Source organism: Episyrphus balteatus, chromosome 3 (genome assembly GCF_945859705.1).
Source record: "Episyrphus balteatus chromosome 3, idEpiBalt1.1, whole genome shotgun sequence".
Taxonomy (NCBI): domain Eukaryota; kingdom Metazoa; phylum Arthropoda; class Insecta; order Diptera; family Syrphidae; genus Episyrphus; species Episyrphus balteatus.
In genome coordinates this window covers 297225-317317 of record NC_079136.1, presented here as the reverse complement: position 1 = coordinate 317317, position 20093 = coordinate 297225, and the positions used below count along the sequence as shown (strand labels likewise).

Genomic DNA, 20093 nt, shown 5'->3' with positions numbered 1-20093 from the left:
TTTAATTAACATCATTTTGAAGTCTCTTCTATTTATGTTTCATAAAAAAATTTCATATTTTGGGGTTATATGGTTGCCAACTATGTTTTTAAGTAAACATAAGAAAACGTGATATACTGAAAAATTTCAATGTTCAATAAAACTGAGAACTTATTTTTTCGGTGAACCAAGATAATATACTTTTCTAATAGATTTTAATATTCTGAATTCAAATCTGAAGTAAAAAAAAATCTAGGAGCTGGCAACTTTTTCGTAAGTATTCTCCATACAAATATAATTCAGTGTACCAAATTTCATGACATTTCGTCACAAAATGGCCGTGCAAATGAATTTTGACTCCAAAAAGCACCAAAGGCACAACTCTGCGTCGGCCGAGGCGAAGAAGGATGTAGTTAAAGCCTTAGCTAGAGACTTAAAAAAGTAGTATTAAAGTTTTTTTTAACAAAATCAACAAACAACAGCTTATTTGAATTTAAGTCTAAGTCCATTGCTTTCATTGCCTTTCATTTCTAGAATTTCATATAAATATCATCTCTTTAGCCGTTACTTTTTCATATAACATTCCTTTAACATAATTGGTTGTAGGGCTTAACAATAAAAAGAATTTGCGACCTACGATCCTGGGAGTACTTAGTGTATTATCACTGCACAATACTTGCCATTCCAACCGATATCTTTAACAACTGGGAACGCCTTCAATCCAATTATTGAGACACCGAATGTTAATGTGTTCTTCATCCACCTGGAATAACCTCAATAAAGGTGCTAGTTACCCAGTTTATTCCTTTTTGTTTTTTATTATTTCTATATATTTTAGTTGCTTTCGTTAGAAGACATTTTATTGAACAACCATATTTATTTATTGCTATTATTACTATTATATAATGTATAAGCGAGAAAACTGTGTAGAGAAATACATACATTTGTATATTTATAATACACAGCCAGATAACACTGAAAATTAAAATAAATAAAAACAAAAAGAAAAGGAAAAACACGGAAAATGGCAATAAAAACATTGAATAAATATAATTTCAGATATCCTTGCGCTCCTCAAGGTAAAAGTTCGTCCCTTTGCCTCTGTTTTTTTTTTGCCTGTTTGCCATTCTAATGAGAAAATCAGCATCCTTAGTCGCTATAGGTAACTTAAATGTACAACTGGACACAGTATCCTTGGCAGGTGTTCGCTTTATTATAATGAACCTATTCCTTCTTTATGAATGTGTGTAGGTAGTCCGTGTATGTCCCTTCTATCCCTGTCCTTGTTCCTATATAAAGATGTATATGTGAAGTGTTGTTTTGGATGAGTTTGACTTTTCTACAAACTCGATATCCTTATTATGCCAGCTTTATTATTCTTTCATGAAACTGGCAGTTAGCAGGTTGATGGTAATATACTTTTGTAGAAATCTTGCTGTGTATCTGTATGTAAGTAGTTAAGGATGTCTATTTGTCATCCTTGTCCTGTTTGGTTTTTTTCTGGTCGCAAGTTTTCTCGCTGCCAGTCCCAACAGCCGAAGCAGCCGCCGCTTCCCCACTGTGGGCGGTGTTGGTGGTGGTGGTGGGGGCGGAATGTTCTTTTTGTTGTTGATACTGGTGGTGAATTTGTTGCTTTCCGCCAGACTCTTTAACAGTAAATGTCACATAATAGCGTTTATTGCTATCCAACTTCTCTGAAGGCAGTGATATAAGCTGTTTGTTTTTTCCATGTGACAGCTCTAGGGAGACTTTACTCCCACAACTGGGGTTGCTGCTTAAAATCTTTGGAAGATAAAAACTTCCGGCTCCGGTCTTTTTGTAAGGTCCAAAGCCAAATTTCGGCATCGTATGATGATTCATCATGGGAACTGTGAAAAGAACGAAAGGAAAAAAATAATAGAAAAGAAAAACAAGATTTTTTAGTACACAAAAGGGAGATTATGTTTGCTGGGTGAATAATTATTACTTGATTTGTCTAAAAGAGGGACTTTTGCGACGACATTAATCATTCAAATATGACAAATTGATATTAAGGTTTTTTTTTTTTTGTTTTGTTCTCTCTTAGCAATGTGTCTACTTATACTTGAGAAGTTTTCTAGCTTCTGGAAGTTATATGCTCTTGATGAAGATTAATTCAAATGCGATAGCACAAAAATGTTAAAACCAAAAATACTGTCACATTAAAAAAAAAAGATCTGCAGATAATATAATTTTAAGAGATAGTACAAGTATTGACCAAAACACTTATTTTTTTTTTCAAGTTTTTCACGTAGGTATGTAATTTTTTCTTTAAAAGTTATGATATCTTAGAATCGTGCCTTCCAAATAAAAGGGTACTTGAATGACATGAACGTAAGAATGACCTGAACATAAGAAAATGTATGGGAGCGACCACTACATTATAATTTTAATTAAAACAAACATTTTAGTCTGTGGCCTAGTTTATGATTTCTTGTTAAGAAAAAATATTGAATTAATATTTCAATTTTTATTTAAAATATAAACTGACATCGATAGGAATCGAACCCAGGTCTCCAGCGTACGAGCCGAATACTAATCGAATTTTTGTAATTTTTAGGGCCTCAAATTGGTCACGTTTTCATAAAAAATCAGTCTTTTAACTGTTAGAGGAAGTACGTGCGACGAAGTCATTCGTTTAATTTTTACATGTGACAACTCTTAGGTAGCGGCGAACCCCACATTAGGGTGTGTCACTTTTGTGTGGCCGAAAAAAAGTAAACTAATTTTGCAATGTAATAGTGGTCAACAGTTTAATTAGGGTCTAAGGTTTAATAATATGTAAACAAAAATTAAAATATCGTTCGTCTTTGGCCCGCTCAAATCGGTTGAAGTTTTTAGGAAAACAACGAGTTTATATGAAAAAATGATTTTTGTTCTTCGCATATTATTCCGCAGCTTCTTTAAAAAATCTCTAAAAATTCAAATTTCTTCCTATATTTTGAGCGAGCCAAAGATATTAATTAAAATGAAAATTGTGAACGCAGGATTTATTTTTGATAAGTAATGCAATTTTTAAAAGCTATTACATTTGAAAATTCCATACTTTAGCAGTAGAGTGGGAGAGTTTTGACCCCATCCGAGATCATGACTATCGTCGATAATGGAGAAGAAGAAGAAGACAGCTCTTATGTAGCAATAATACTGAAGAAGTAAGTAACCACAACAGAAATTGTATTGTATATCTTAAATTTCCATATTAGTTTTTAGATTAACAACTTTTGAATATCAGAATAAGTAGAACTGTACTCGTCTTGCAAAAGAAAGTATTATAAAGGTGATATTTCCAATTATTTGCAGCAAAGCATTGCCCTACATTTGATTATGAGTCGAAAATATGATTGAAACGAAGAACGAATCGCATGTTGAACAAAACAGATGATGAAAAAACCCTTTAGGGATTAAAAATAAAGCAGTTATGAATGAAACTCAAGTCCTTTGATGCTGTGATCAAATAAAAATAAACGAATTGTGCACTTTTTTTTATTTGTGTTTCATCAAACTCTCAAAGAATTTGGTATTCAGGGCATAATAATCATAGCTTGGATATTTTCATCGTTTTCCTGTTAGAGAATGTTCCAAAGTTTTATGCATTGGTTAAAAAATTACACAATTTGTTACACGTTGAGATGGAATAGGTTTTTACTTTAACTCTATTTTCTTATTCTGGTTTGGAAGGCATGACACAGGTCAACACGAAATTTGTGCTTGGGTTGTGACTATGAAATTATGATAGATATATTGATTCTCTTCTGGAAAACATTTTTTATTTTTTTTTTTAATTTGCTTTTGAAGTCAGCAGAGCAATTTCCAGTATTCAAGTAAATCTGTCTTTTACAAAAATTGTCGTGCGTAATTTTGGCAAAAACTCGAGAACGTCTTAACCGATTTGGCTGATTTTTGTTTTCTTCGTTTTAATGCTGTTTTCATATTCATATTCAGAAAAAATAAAAAAAAAATCAGGAAATTTAAGAAGAAAAAAGAAAAATTAAATCGAAATTTTCGTTTTATTCGAATTTTTGTCAGATGGGAGCTTGAGGCATTATATACCTTCTATTTTCAATATTTATGGTAAAAGTAATTCACTTCGATGGTATTTTTATTATACAAAAATAATTGCTTACAAAAATAACTGTATCCAAACAGTAGCCAAACTAGTTTATACTGAAATTCTTTATTTATTCTTTATTTGCATAGTATTTTTATTATTTTGTTGCATATGCAGGGTGTCTAAAAAGTAATGGACCAAACGAAATGTGCTGATAGGCCAACTTTAGATATTTCTGGAATTGGTAACTTGTTCATCCCAAATCCTTGAGGTTTTCGATTAAATATGCAGTTCTTGTGAAAATTCGAAAAATCCCTACTTTGCAACAGTATTTTGGTTCCTCTGCCCATAATTGATTTTTTTTTTACGATTCTTTCACTTACACATTGCCTAACAAAAAGAAACAATTAATTAATAAAAATATTTTTTATTTCATACGCCATTTTTCTTCAAATTAATTAACAGTTCCAAGTTTCATAAAAACTCAATTTCTTACTTTTGTTTCAAAATAACAAGACGAACAGTATTTGTATAGTGTGACTCTGGTTTATTATTTTTAAAATATGTCTCGGCATTGCAGTTTTCAAAAAAGTATAAAAGTTTCCAAAGTTGAAGTTAGATAAAAAAATATTACAGTTTTAACTCAACAAAACGGGGGTTTTCGGACCAAAAAAGCCTTTTATTCATCATAACTTTTTTCTAATGATTTAAGTCGAATAAAGTGCTTTAGCAAAAATGTAGAACTCTAAATTATCTACATTTTATAGCTTCACAGTTTTTTTGTACAATGCCCGGTTCTTGCACTATAGCTCATAAAACTGGAGTTAGGCTCACAGGGTATGAAAATAGTATTTTTGCTTCCAACACTACAAAAGCAAATCTTAGTAGGGGAAAGCGTGATTATCTATTGTTTTGGTTTACCATGAACCCAAAAAGTGCAAATTAAACCCAAGCACAAAAAATATTTTTATTTTTGTCGACCTGTGTAATAATTCAAAGCGAATTGTAGCTATTGATCAACCAAAGGTATAAATTGCCTGCTGTTTTTCAGTGCCAACAATAGCCTTATTAATACTTCCCTCGTATCGGTTAGTCTATACCCGAAATTTAATGCACTTTAAATAACAAAAGCGTTCATAATACAATTTCCTCTATTTACGATATTTTCTTTCCAAAAACGACATTTTGTAATAATAATTCCTATCCTCTTAAAGTTTTCAATTCTGTTTCAATTCCTGATTCTCCAATTTAAACTGTAACTACTTCAAGCACTTCGATTAAATGAATCCATTATCGGAAAATTTTATTTACATTCTGTTTCCTTTCATTTTTTTTTTATTTCTCCTTTTTAAGAATGTGAAGGTGGTGTAGTTACATCAGCATTTAATAAAGACTAAAGCATAAGTTTGGTTGTCATAACGCAAAATCCTTCTCTCTCAGCAGTATTGCCCACAAAAGGATAAGAACGGAAGCAATAAAAAAGTGAATGAAAAATAAACAATCCACAAGATTCCCCAGAAAATTCCCATTTCATTCCAATTTATTATTTGATAAAAGTCAATACTCTTATGCAACTGTGAAACTGCACGAGCCATGGGAAGAAGCCATGGCAAAGGCAACTTTTCAGATTTTATTACAAAAAAAATATGCTGTTTTTTTTTTTTTATTTATTTGCCTTTAATATGGTAGGTACCTTTATCAAGCTACCCAAAAAAAAAACGTCTGTATGGACCTAAGGATGTATATTTTCAGTAAGCTAGTCTATTGTCATCAAAAATTAAAGGAATTTCTATTTCGATGACATGAGGTTTTTCTTCTATTTTATCATGCTGAAGGAGATAAATTAACTATTAGGTATTAGATGAACGTTGGAGAAAAAAATATTTGTTTTTGTAAGTTTTGCAGAAGAAAAGAGGAAAAAAACTTTGCCCGCAACAAAAATGATATTTTTTTTTCGTACCTTACGAACGTCTTTTCAAGTTGATTCAGAAAACTTAAAAAAAGTATCACACATGACAAGTTTTCTTGAAAACAAAGAGAAACAGAAGGAAAGAAATTGTGTGCGAGCTTGATTTTATTGCATTTTGTTCAAAACATCACACAGACAGCAGTAGCGCTAGTTTTTCTTCATAAAAGTTGAAGCTTGTTAAAAACGGATTTAAGCAAAAAGTGCCAAGTCAAAGCTTGTCTTTTAGAAATCTGCACCCTTCTTTTCTATTCGAATAGGTATCCTTTGCTGTGATGAAGAGCATCAGGGAAGGGAAGGAAACAATCCCTCGGGATTATTTGCTACACTAAGATTAACTATTCTACACCAGAAAAAAAAAGTAAGAGAGAGAAAGAGAGATTTCTCTTCAAAGTCACACTTAAGTGCTATACGAAAAGTTATCTTCAATTTACACGAAATGGAGAAAGATAAAACTCTCTGGATGACACGCGGGAAAGTTGATATCTTAGTGAAAAATTGTAATATTTCATCGTTGAGTGCACCTTCTTCTCATTCCTACTGGTTTCTTATATAGTTCAATTCTACCCACAATATGCGGAACGATGGTTTTGTAGGTATCTCTGCCTCTTCCTACTAGAGAACTCCAGCTTCCAGCCAGGCAGACAGGCAAACAGGCAATGAGTCCTTAGAAATCTAGAGCCATTAATGGAGGGAAGACTTCATTTTAATATTATTTCCTTTTTACAGTTTCCGCTTCCTTTTTTTTTATTTCATACCGCATCCAGTATCCACCATCACCGCTATAACACAGACTCCGTTATTCATAACTTGTGCAAATAAGCATTCCGCAAGTTTCTTTAAAAAGCAAAGATGAAATTACTCAGAGGGTTGTTACAAACATCTTGTAGGTACGTTTGTACTTCCTTAAGTCACAAAAGGAGAACACCCACCTTTAAAATTATAATGAGAGTACCTATATTTCTAAAGAAGTGGCTGTGGCAGTGGTATAGTAGAACAGTATAGTTGTTGCCATAGTTAAACGTCAAAAATGAATTTTATCTAACGTAAAACATAATCGCTAAGATCTTTGAGGGATTTAAAGCTGATTAATACAGAAAACTATGACGGATGTAAGTATCTATGTAGTTCTCATCAAAACTCTCAAGATAATGAATGTCTTGAGCTGATGATGGTGAATGCAGTTGTAGAATATAATTATTCAATTCACTACGCAAGGTAGCTTGTTTTAAGTGAAGAGGCTTAAGGCTTGTTATAAAGTGAAAAAACTTTGAATGAAATGCGTAATTTCATAACAGGTATTAAGGATATTGAAACAACGTTGTTTGGTTTTCCTCATTGCAAAATGGAAAATTTTACGATATATGTTTCAAGAAAGTTACTTATATAAATTGTTAACGCAATTTCACAATTTTATATACCACATTTGACACTTTGTGTCTTTTAAGATGGGCTTACATCAAAGACTGTGATGCAAACGCAATTTTCACATATTTTTGATTTGATAAAATAGGCAAGTTCGTGAAGAATCAGGTCTCAGAGTTCTTAGAATTTATAGGTAACAACTTCTCAAGGCAATTTATTCATTAATTGTGTACCATAAGAAAAAGTGAGAGACTTTAAACAAATTATATAAGGTTGGAAAATGGAAAGGATTGTACAAAAATGGTTGATTGATGGTGTTGGCAGTGTTTTGACGGTTTTTTTACATCGATTTTTTTACAGGGTTTTTTACATGTAAAAAACTCGATGTAAAAAAATTCAAAATTACATGTAAAAAACTCACTGATGTAAAAAATGGCAAAAAATTAAATATTTTAGAAAACCAAAACAAAAAGTTCTTTTTATGCTTTTTACAACTATTTGGAGGAAAAGAAAAACACTGCAATTTTTTTTAATTCATTAAAATTAATGTGAATTAATTTCCTCGACCTTAAATGTTAATGGACTTGCAGCTAATTTAAATTTTGGTCGATTTGGGTTGATGAAACGGGAAAATTTAGTAACCTCACAGCTAATTTGGAAATCTTACCGCGTTTTATTTCAGTCGTGGTTCTAAAAACATCACATTTTTCTATTAGTCCACTTTTTTGCTTAAAATTAAGATTTTCTTATCAAAGCTCTCTCTTGACAACTTTCTTAGAAGAAAGTTAAAGTTATTTGATAATTTGTCAACATTTTTCAGAAGAAAAATTGATACAAATAATATAAAGAGAGACCAAAAAATTTTGCATTGGATTTGAGTTGCACACAATTCAATGCTTCAAAGTTTATTGTTTGTGGAACTGGATCTTTACAGCATTTTTTCACTAGAGTCCAAATGAGATAATTTCATAAATTAGTTCATTTTGAATGTCAAATCGTAAAGGAAATTTCTTTCAAATGAGATTACATATTTGCGGAATTATCTCTATTGGGCTCTAGAAAAAGCAGACCATTATTGACTTTGGAAATATTTTAATTATGATTTATAAACGTTTATTAGAATTCAATGCCGCAAAATGAAGTGTTCTATATAAAGTATTATGTACTTCGAATGGCAAGCTGTCAAAACGAATGCGTTTTTTTACCATTTTTTTTACCGTTTTATACCATTTTTTACGTTTTTTAAATTTTTTACACATTATTTACCATTTCTTACCGTTTTTTACACAAAAAATGTCAAAAACAGTTTTTAACACGAAATCGCCCATCAGTGATTGCTAGTAAGTAGGACTTATTTAACTTATTGCAAAAATACTCATGACAAACATTTTTGCCACCTATAAATGGTTCGATTACTATGCACGTCCATCATTTAATTTCAAGTGATTGCCAAGTCCGTGCTCTTGCGAAAAAGAACGCATTTTTAAGCTCGTCTGTCGGGCGTTCCGGCGCCGATAAAATCTCTGACATGGGTGTTTTTTTGAAACGGGGAGAGGATCCAACTAATTTTAGGTAGGTTTCCTTAATAAATCTATTTTCAGAAAAATGTTATTTTTGATGCACTTTTTCTCTGCAAAGGCTCCGAAATATGCTGGCAGACGTTTGTTTTCGTCATCACAACACAATGTCTAACTAACTTCAATATTAATATGAATCGGTTACTTCTCACGCCAAAAATCTGATGACAGCTCTTAGACTTTTATGAAAATGGTTAAGAACCATACATTTTTGAGTGTTGTTTTTTTATTTTTTTTGAAAAATTTTGAATTTTTGAGATAATAATATTCTTAATGAGCGATATAACGATGTAGAATTCCATTTGGCATTAAGATAAATTGTTTTACTTTCAGAATCTCGTGAACTGTCCTAAAAACAACCGTAAAGAAACCTCTGCATATAAAAAAAGACATAAAAAAAATGTATATTTACATAAAACTTTACACCACGGAAATGCATTTAAACGCATTCGTTTCCGCTTTCCAAACCTAAAACAAGAACTTTATGTCACATTAAATTCAACATGATCTCAAGGCGTACTTAGGTAGGTAGATATAGGAGTCGTGTAGTACGTACGTATAGTGCGAAAGATATACTATGTACAGCCCATTATACAATTTTATACAAATGAAAAATCAACAAAACAGCATAAACATTGCCTCTCAGAATCATCTCATTAAGGCTGAACCAGAAAATGCAGCAGCAGCAGCAACTCAAAATGCAGCACTCGTGTTTTTTAGCATTCTTTGAAGAATAATAATACTTGAAAAAGACAAATAGACATCCTAATTATAACTCTTTTTAGTTTTTTTTTGCCTTCCTTCTTTCAGTATCTATTTTCTTACACCTTTTTCAGAATTCTTTGCAATTCTTTGCTGTCAGTTCATATAAAAAAAATGATGCTCTGCTTCCGTTATTTTATTAAAGTCTGTCTATCTAGGTACCTATCTTAACGCCTGTTAAATTTCAACTTAAACAAAATAACAAGTAATGGAAAATATGTGTATTTGTATGTGTTTCAGTTTTGCTTTTTAAAGGTAAGTTATTAATTCGATAAATAAAATACAATAGTGAAAAGTCTTATGACGGTGCAGGTTATGGCGATGATGAGGGTCAATTCTAATATCAACTTCAAAACACCTTTTTTCGTAGTTTTAAACATATCTTAGGGCATATTTAAAATAACAGGATCAACCCAACATATTACAGAACATATCATCATAAGACAACTCATCATGGACAACCCATCATCACAAGGTTCAATTCAAATTCATTTTTTGTTCATTTTATTTGAATGAAACGTTTTGGTGGTTATAGTTTTTTTTTTTTTATTTCTTTTGATACAAAAAGTTCGATGTGTTGAATTGTCCTTCGATGGGCTGTTTATGATGACTTGCCTTATGATTAGTTATGCAGTGATTGGTTTATAACATAGTACTGTGACGAAGTGGTGCCAAGTTTTTCTTCACAAATGAATGGCCCTTAGTGAAGAAACTAATCTTGTATACCAGGAAAAGTACTGTAAAAGTACTTAAGTTGAAAAGTTTTATTTTCAAAGGAAAAATCTAAAATTAACATCGTTCCACCTTGATTTAAAAATGTTAGTTTTCCAAGTTTTATTATTCCGAAAATAGTGAAATCAAAGTTTTCTCGGTTGGATTGTCCTCAAAAATTATATAACGCAAAACGTACACTAAGCCAAGACACAAACCTTTGTTTGAGAGAAAGACCAACTTCAACCCTACCCCGCAGATTTTCCACTCAATGTTGGAAAGGCTTTTATAGATCTCGAAATCATCACGTCAAATCAAATTTGAGTTAAAAGTTTTAAGATCTGAAGAATGACCGACTTTTTTTTTTTAAAGCTTGGAATCCAGTCAAAATATAATAAATTACACTTTGGATGTACTCATTTCCTAAACAGTTCCTAACCGCTCAAATCAAGTTTGTGCGACCCACTTGTGCACATTTTTTTCCAACATTTAATTGACACAAAAACTAAGGGCTACCCACAGTAAATAAAAGTTATGCACATTTCTTCATATTTTGTTGTAAATATACTTACTGTATGCAGCGCAAGGGATACCCGTATAGGCATGGGCTGCATGCAAACATCTATGAGTTTTTGTGGTACACTGCAAGGCCTTTTCGTAAGCATTATAGTCCGGACTAAGTCTTCTTTCTGCCTGCAAACAAAAAACAAAAAAAAACTTAATCACAAGATTCATCTTATGAAGTGTTAAAAGTCTTACCTCCTCGTAGACATCATTTATATTTTGAAAATTAAATGTTCCCGGCCTCTGGAGAGTTTTGAGTGTTTCATACAAAAAGAGCTCGAAATTCTTAAAAGTATACTCGCTGAAAGAATATCGTCGCAGAGTGGTACCAGTCTCACCCCCTAAGGCAACGCATGATTTGTGGTACTCGTCAACAGCACGCTTCACCAGGACAGCTTCGTTGAGCTTGTTGGAACGTATTTGTAGGCCCTTTAGCTCCAACAGATGTTGAAATATCTTTCTTTCCATGTAATATCTATGAAATAAAAGTAAAACCCATCAAGATAATAATATTTGGAGCTATACAAAAAAAATGAAAAAATAAAGAAGATGAAGCACACAATTGAAAATGCAAAACAAATAAAAGAGTGCTAAAGATATTTCCATAAAATAGCTTCTGATGTACATTTTTTCCAGTCTCTTCTTTTCTGCATTCAAGGAAACAAATAACAGAGTAAATTGCCATTTTATTTTTTCAGTTTTCAGACAAAGGACAATGGGAATACGGAATACCCCACTAGGATGTACTCTCTCAATGGAAAAGGGAAATGAATGAGCTTGATGCTCAACTTTTGATAGCATTATGTATATATTGACTTCTCTTTTTTTTATTCTAAAGGAACAATACACAAAAAAGTGCAAGTTCATTTCGGCAAGGACGACGACGACGACGACAATAAAGGATGACAGGAAAATGTTTGATATTTCATAGCAACTTATTTTTGGATGACAGTTTTTATTTTAAATAAGATGAGCCATGAGGAAGTTATGTATGTGGCAAGGAAAATCTAATTTTATAATTTATTTTTTCCTTCAAAAGCAATGCATATGGCCAAATAAAATATTAGACTCTATTCAGTAATTTTGAAACGTTGTCTTTGGCAAGTTCACAACTTGGCACACTTTAATAATGTTCTAAATTCAAACACAAAAGCGGTTTTTGATAATCTTTAATATAATTTGTTCGTTGCCAGTGTTAAAAGAAAAGGGAAGGAAGGAGAAAAAGAAGTAAGCGATGAATAGTGATTTTCAGTTATCGTTCAAAATGAATGAAGAGATCTTGAAATTCCTAAAAATTGAATGAAATATTTGCTATATTATTGCATTTCTGGATTGGGTATTAAATTGCTAAAAGTTCCTTGAAAAGGACTTTTTGGTAACTAAATAATCGAAACAATAATCAAAAAATACTATTTACATTTTTTGTATTCCTATTTGCTTTGTTTTGTGTAAGTTTTGCATGTACTTACTTTTTTTTACATTTTTAAAATAAGCAGACGATGCGAGACTGTTTTGATTCTTGTTTGAAAATATTAAGTTTTTATTATTTATTTGTTAACATTTATCACAGACGAGAAAGTATTTATTTAATGCTGTAATTCACCACATTATTTTCACGTTTTCTGGGTACACTGCGGCGTATACGTGCTGTAATTAGTATTTATTTTTTTCACATGTATTAAAAAAATATTCGTATCCAAACCCTAATGCCCACTGATTTCAATAGTTTTCTTATGACCAGTATGCATTGGGATTTGGATACGAATATTGTTCTAAACGGTTAAAGCAATCAATTTAATGCCTGATGACTTTTCAGTGAATTGGAAAATTTTGAAAAGTAAAAAATAATTTCATAATTTTTTTTTTTAACTTTGTCACCGAATATCTTTCAAATGGTTAGATTAATAAAAAAAGTTTACAAGACTTTTTTTTGTGAAACAATCTGCTTCCTACAAGAATATATCTTGACTGTTTGATTTTATTATAATTTTTCAATTTAAGAACAAAAAACGAATTTTAAAAAATTTTCCAAATTTATAAAAATTTTCAAAATTTTTGGACCTCAAATATGTATTTTATAAACGGTTTGCTAAACGTAAAAAGTGTATTCTGCCTTTTTATATAGCGTTCAATTTCCTACAAAAATACGTATAGGGAAATTTGCTATAAAACCGGATTTATAAAAAAAAAATTATTTTTTCCCATTAATATAAGGAGTTCATATTTGGTGAGTATATTCTAGAGGTGTCCAGCAATCGATTTTTGAAGTACAAAATAAAAAAAAAATCGATTTTTTTACCCACCCTAATATGACGACTATATTTCGTTTGTAGGTTTCGTAATCAGTTAATATATCCGTACCCAAAGCCTATCGTCGATCTATAACTTCTTCCTAAACCGAAACCAGGAGCGTCCAACCAAAAGGGCCAGGTCCTTTAATAGTCCAAGAATGATAGGTCAGTTAAGGTGCTTCTTGTGTCCAGCGAAAAAAAAAATGCTATGTCATGACCATTTTTTGACTCAATTGGTTGGTTTAGAATGTTGACGTGTCGAAAAGATTAATTTTTAAGTGGAATTTCTTTTTTTATAATCAAATTTTTGGAAACAAAATCACCTATTAATTTTAGTACGAACGAATTAAATGTTATCGTTCTACGATTGATAAAATAAAAACTTTGCTTAAACATGCTCTCAATTTTTCGCAGTGGTCTAAGAAAACATAGATCTTAAAAAAAATTATTCGAAAATCAAAGAGTTTACCTTCTTGGCTTTCACATTAAGGTTAATAGACAATATTTAAGTCAAAATGCTTGATTTATTACCATTGATAAAAAATTATAATGCTAGCAAATATTTAAAGAACCGAATTCATATGCATACTCTTAGTAAAGAATATTGATTAAAGGATCATATAAGAGAGGAGAAAATATATTTTTTCAACCGAAAACCAACCATAAAGTAGATAATGCACATCGCAATTTGCAACAATGAAATTTACATTAAGGAGGACATAAATAGCGTTGCTACACTCTTGGCTGTATATAAAATTCATGCGAATTCGGAACAATCGATGCATACCCCAACAGACAGCCATGCGAACACTGTATTAAAAAGCTCTTCATACTCGTATAATATCTTCTCAACAACCACAGCTCCCCAAAAAAGGAACCAATAAAGTTTGTAGTACCACACTGAATCCATACAAGGTGTTAGTGTTTAAATGTAAAGTGATTTGAAACAATAGTTTTTGCACAACAAAGTTGGTAACGTAATCTTCAATTTATGGAATGAGAAAGGATTTATGAGAGTTTTAATGAATCAACCAACAAAAGAGTAAACAAAAATCATATTTATAAATCTTGTTATTAATTCAGACTTTGGAAAATGATAGAAACTGATATAGAAATTGAATTTATGAGGAAAGAAATAAGAGTACAATTTTAGTGAAAACCCATAAGTTAAAATAATTTACCATAATCGATGAAGTCTACAATTTTTTTTCCAACACACCCTGTCAAACATATGAAGATACGATTGTCTGTACAAGAAAGACGTTCTCATCCAACATTCTGGTTAACTGAGCTGGTTTGGGAACCGCAACCTGAACGAGATTCCTTCATTCGCAAAATTTGCTCTGAATTTTTATAGGGTTATTGCTAAAAATCATCGCCAACATTATTATACTCCAAGTCCCAACACCCGGCACTCTTTCTTCCTGTACATTGTTGTTATACGATATATTCTTCATCTTTCCAATATTATACAGATACGGTACATAGTATACTGTGATGCGAAGTGGGTGGTTAACCGGATGTTTATTTAAAAATCGATTTAAATTTCCTGTAACCTATCATCTTCATCTTCTTCCAGCTTCTTCTTCAGTGAGACGATGATGCGATGCTATGCCATGGTGACATTATTTAAAATAGCGTCAAATGAGATTAGCAGCAGATTGACCGATGACTGGGTGGAAAATAAGAACTTTGTACTCTGCAGCTGAACATAACCAAAGGACTTAACACTCAAGAAATCCCATTTGCAATTGAATATTTCGCAAGCTTCGAACATAGATTTGAATTAAATTATTTCAAATTGAAAATTTCATTTTCGAGATTCAAGATAGGGAAAAAATTGTTTTTCAATTAGGGTGGTTTATTCAAATTTGCAAAAAAACGACCAACAACGACGAAGGAAAACAACAAATTCACATTCCATTAAATACATATCTACTAATATTTAAATATATATGTATTATCACCATCCTTGATCCTCCTTATCACTGCTGAGTTTAGAATTAGTTAAGTCTGAAATATTATAGAGTTAGTCGTAGTTAACTAAAAGCAAATTTTTAAGTAACTCATATAAATATAAACGGGTTTTCAAAATAGAACAATAATTTAACCAATATAACTTCTTTTGGGATCTAGCATCTACTATGAGCTAGATACTTCTCGTTGAAAGAAACAAGCAGAGGCTTATAATCTAGTTGGAAAAGTTGAGAAGAAGATCCAACTTGGTCGTAGAATCACTTCGATGAGTTAAATTTCAAAGACTTAGCAAAAAGTTGCGGATTGAATTTCGAGCAGTGTTACACGTTATTACAATGCGTTCACTGCCTTTAAAGTAAATGTTGCTTACATGTTCTATGAAATATTTTATTTTAAAAATTGCATTATCCTACAGTGCCATTTGAAGCGTTTAATTGCCACAGTGCCGCTTAAAATAAAAAGTGCACGATCGTGCCACTGCGGCAGTACTGTGTACTCTTTTAAATTTAATTAAACTTGCACATGAATGGTTGAGAGTTATTAGTTACAAAACGTTGCTCCTTTATGGGGTATCGCGCCTCAAATATATTTATTTTCTTCGCCTTCGGTAGTCTCCATTCAAAGTACATTTTAAAGCTTCAATATGGTACTCAACCATGGAGAAACAAAACTTGAAGTTTGAATTAAACTGACAGTAATTGTATAAATTGTCAGGATTATCCCAGGCAGAGCTGAGGCTGCTATTGCGATAGCTGCTTTCAATGACTCTGTTCTTCAATAAAGCAGCTCAGCCTTACACAAATCCAAATCAATCTCATTTGCCGTGTTCTTTTTTTTTCTTATATTTACAATGATAACCATGAAGCAACCAAGTGAACACGGAAAACAGTAAACATTTTCGATGCTCCAAGATTTCTGCGCTTTTTTATAAGCAGTTTGTTCTTTTTCAGATTGGTTGATTGCTCTTTTTCAGAATACGTCCTGAGCTCTTTAAAACTCTAATGTTTTTTTGTGAGCATTCTGTTCTTCATGTAAAAATGTATTCCATATATTTTCAATCACATTTTAAATAAGGAAGAACATAAAAGAATAATTTGTGGCTTTAACTGCTATTTTAGAGAGTGATTGAATAGCAGCTATTAATCGCTGCTTTTTGTATATGCTGCTCACTGCTATCACTGCTTTAAAACCTTTAAAAATCGCTACCTTTAAAAATCTCTCTTTAGCACACCACTAATCCCAGGTATATTTTTTAACAGCAGACAGTAAAAGTTAATCCATTTTTTTTATTGTATTCAATAGCGTTTAAAAGAATAAAATTTGATTTCCCAACATTTTTGTTGATAGACAATAAAAGTTTGGGGTTTTTGATTCTAATGCCATTTCATTCGAACAAAAGATTAAATTGATTTCATATGAATATGGTTTCAATATTTCAAAATTACAGATATGAACATATTTATTTTGTTAGTTTCTGAAACTAATACCTGTGGGTGATTCATTGAAAAATAAAAAATACTCAAGCTTTGATAAATTTTGTCTCCCCAACAACGAACGTTTCAAAAGGACATTGTTAAAATAAAGCTTTTCTCACTAAAATTTTCATTCGTACTTGTTAACAAAATATTTAGTTCGAAAAATAAATTTCGAATTCAAAGAAATTATTTTCTGTAATTATACTATTTTCGGAAAATTGAATCCTGCCAAATAGAAGAGTGAAAAATTCATGGCAGGCAGAGTTAGTCATGTATAAAGTTTCACAGCATGAAAGTTGATTTTAAATTGAATACAAAATTTTACTTTTGACTTAATTCTTGTTTAGTTATTACAACTAAATTACGTAGCAGCTGGAGTGCAGATATTATAATTAGAAATTGAATATTTTTAGGTGAAACAAACAAAACAATTCCTTTCAGCAGAGAGTAGTGCATACACGCGTATATGCACCTGTTTTTACATGAAAAAAGGATTTGAATTGCCTTTCAGGGTATATTATGTCGAAAGCCTTGCATGTATCAGTTTTATAAGCCAAAAGAATTAAAAGCAGAAACACAATCACGCTTTGCCGTCGATTTTGACAACTGCCAAAAGTTCAACCATACGAAATCTGTGTAACCTCTAGGGCTGTAAAAGTAACGACAAAATGAGTACCCGCATGTATACGTTACTTTTGATACTAGTACCCGCATTAATAATATCGTTACTCGTTACTTTCGTATGTTTCGCATTTTTCGCATATTTCGTATGTTTCGTGTGTTTCGCATGTTTCGTTACTTTCGCATGCTTCGTGTGTTTCGTACATTTCGTATATTTCATGTATTTGATACGTTTCGTATGTTTCGTATTTGAAGTATGTTTCGTACATTGGTATAAGGGTGTACAAATTTTTTTTTTGAAAAAAAACCAAAAACAATTTATATAATCTAAGCTACATTTTAAGTTCATAAACATTAAAATTAGTTGTGGCATTCTCATGTAATAAGAGTTTAAAGGTAGCTATATTGATTTTTTTTCGTTTTTTTTTTTAATCAAACGTGGAAACTTTTTTGATTTTTTTCCAAATTTTTAGACAAAACTTTGGTAATTTTTTGCTTATATTCTTTCAGTAATCTTATCACAATTCTTTAGAGACCTTTATTTCAAAAGTGCAACGCGCAGATCTCGAAATATTAACACTTCAATACAACCATGTCTAACAATTTTTCATTTATTTTTTCTATTGAGAGTGATTTTCAAACCTCGTTTTCTCTGTTTTTTTTTGTGTTGAAAATTTTGCACCGAAAATAAACTAATTTTTTGAAAAACCAAAAAATTTTTTACATTCTTAAGCTAAATATCAATACCATTAACACCAAGGCCATAAACAGATTGGTTGCGTCGTCGTGGATATACATATTTCGGCCAAATAGAGAAAATACAAAAACGTCTCTTTTGATATTTCTGTATAAATTATCGATAACACAATGATTATTGAACCTTGGCACTACTGTTTTAATCGAGACAAAAGTAAACTCCAGATAATTATCTGCAGTTAGAATTCTGACTATGGTTACGCTACCGACACGAGATGCGAAATGCGACAAATTGAGTGTATCACTTCATTTCGTATCTCTTACATCGGATTTAGTATTGAAACTGGAATCGCGTCGTTACTCTTATGTTTCGTATCTCGTACGTTTCGTATGTTTCGTTACTTCAGTACCCAGTAACGAAACATACGAGTAACGATACTGTTTAGAAAGTAACGTTTCGTTACTCGTTACTGAAGTGAATACCCGCATTTTAGTAACGAATACATACGATTTGCTACAGCTCTAGTAACCTCACACAATGACGCTTTTTCTACGTACGCTTTTTTGACAAACGTAAGGAAACGTAAGAAAGCAAGCAAAAGTTCAACCAGACTGAACTTTTGCTCGCTTTCTGACATTTATCATACATAGTTACAGTCACTCACATAATTATTGAGCCAAATGTGAATAAAAAAAAAATAAATTATTACAAAACTAGGTGTGTTTTTTTGTTTCTCTATATAGATTTTGCACAAAAAAACGACATCGAGATATTTTAAATAAAAACAATTTACGTATTAAAAACAACAATAATTTAATGATGTTGTAGACTGAGTTTTATTGTTTGTTCTGGTTAAAAAACAATTTATTTTTATTGGTTTTGTTTTTATAACTATAGGATTAAGGAATAAACAAATTTCTATGCATTTTTTAAACACTTCTTCATTTTTCCACATTTAACTCAAGATAAAGACTTGGCCCAATAATTTTGTAAGTGACTGTGTTTTTTTTATTTGACAGCATATTTTATGTTTCAATCAGCTGTTCGAAGTCAAAGTGACAGAAGCGCGCTTTGAGGATTTCTCAACGTAACGCTATGACGCGTCTAGCAAAGCGTGATTGTGTTTCTGCTTTAAAGCAAAAATCAGACACTGACTCCGCAGATTCGAAGAACGAATCATTATTAGTTAGGTTTGAAATAAAATGCACAACTTGCTGTTATAGTAAAAAATGCTTTGAATGATAAACGAATAATTTTAAATCAATGTTTTAAGGTATGTGAAAATTAATTAAAACAAATTGTTTTTAACATACTCGTAACAAAGACATCTAATAAAATGGTGTTTATCTGGGGTTTAAATCACGGGTTCTCCCCGGTTTTTACCGGGATTTTACGGATTTCTCCAGTAATATCACAGTTTCCGTGGTAAAATCACGGGTCTACATGGGAAGATCATGATTCACCCCTATAAAATCACGGATTGCTCACTAAAGTTTTTATTTTTAAATGACTTCAAAAAAGTAGATTCTGATTTCGACTGTATTTGTTTAATTTGTGTGTTGAGTTAATATGAACATTTTTTTTTGCTTCTATAGAAATAAGACGAAATAGATTAAGGCAAAATCTGAAAATGTCTAAAAGTCAAGGACCTTTGTTTTCATCTCAAATATTAAAAGTTTTTTTCTTAAAGGCAACCCGCAGTTATTGCTGACATGGTTATACCTATTCGTATAATTTAATTTTTATTTCAAGTCAAAGTCATTGTTTGTTAAGCTAAAAGTTCCAAGTATGATTTAGAATTATGCGTTCATTCACTAAGCTGCCATTTAATTGTTTTGCAAGCCTAATGTTGAATTAAACTTTGGCAAAATCCTAACTCGAGCATAAAACGTTTATTTTATTGACTAAGTTTACGAACTTCTGTAATTTTGTTTGTAGATTCTATAAATTGCTAACAATCGCATATTTTCACCTGTGTTCGCATTCCAGGTCGATTTGAAATTGAATTATTCTATATGTGTGTTGGTGTTTGTAGATTGTTA

The 20093-nt window shown here is 31.4% G+C and overlaps 1 protein-coding gene across 5 annotated transcripts in view; it reads right to left on the bottom strand.

Moving 5' to 3' along the window:
• Positions 1 to 722: 722 nt before the first annotated feature.
• Positions 723 to 20093, bottom strand: part of LOC129914190 (ankycorbin) — a 59026-nt gene continuing 39655 nt past the window's right edge. For all 5 annotated transcript variants that reach the window (XM_055993319.1, XM_055993320.1, XM_055993318.1 and 2 more), the window contains 3 exons: positions 11186 to 11465; positions 10999 to 11119; positions 723 to 1847 (listed from right to left, as the gene is read on the bottom strand). In XM_055993319.1, coding sequence (XP_055849294.1) covers positions 1447 to 1847; positions 10999 to 11119; positions 11186 to 11465 — 802 coding nt within the window. In that variant the 3' untranslated portion in view covers positions 723 to 1446. The remainder of the gene's footprint in view (positions 1848 to 10998; positions 11120 to 11185; positions 11466 to 20093) is intronic.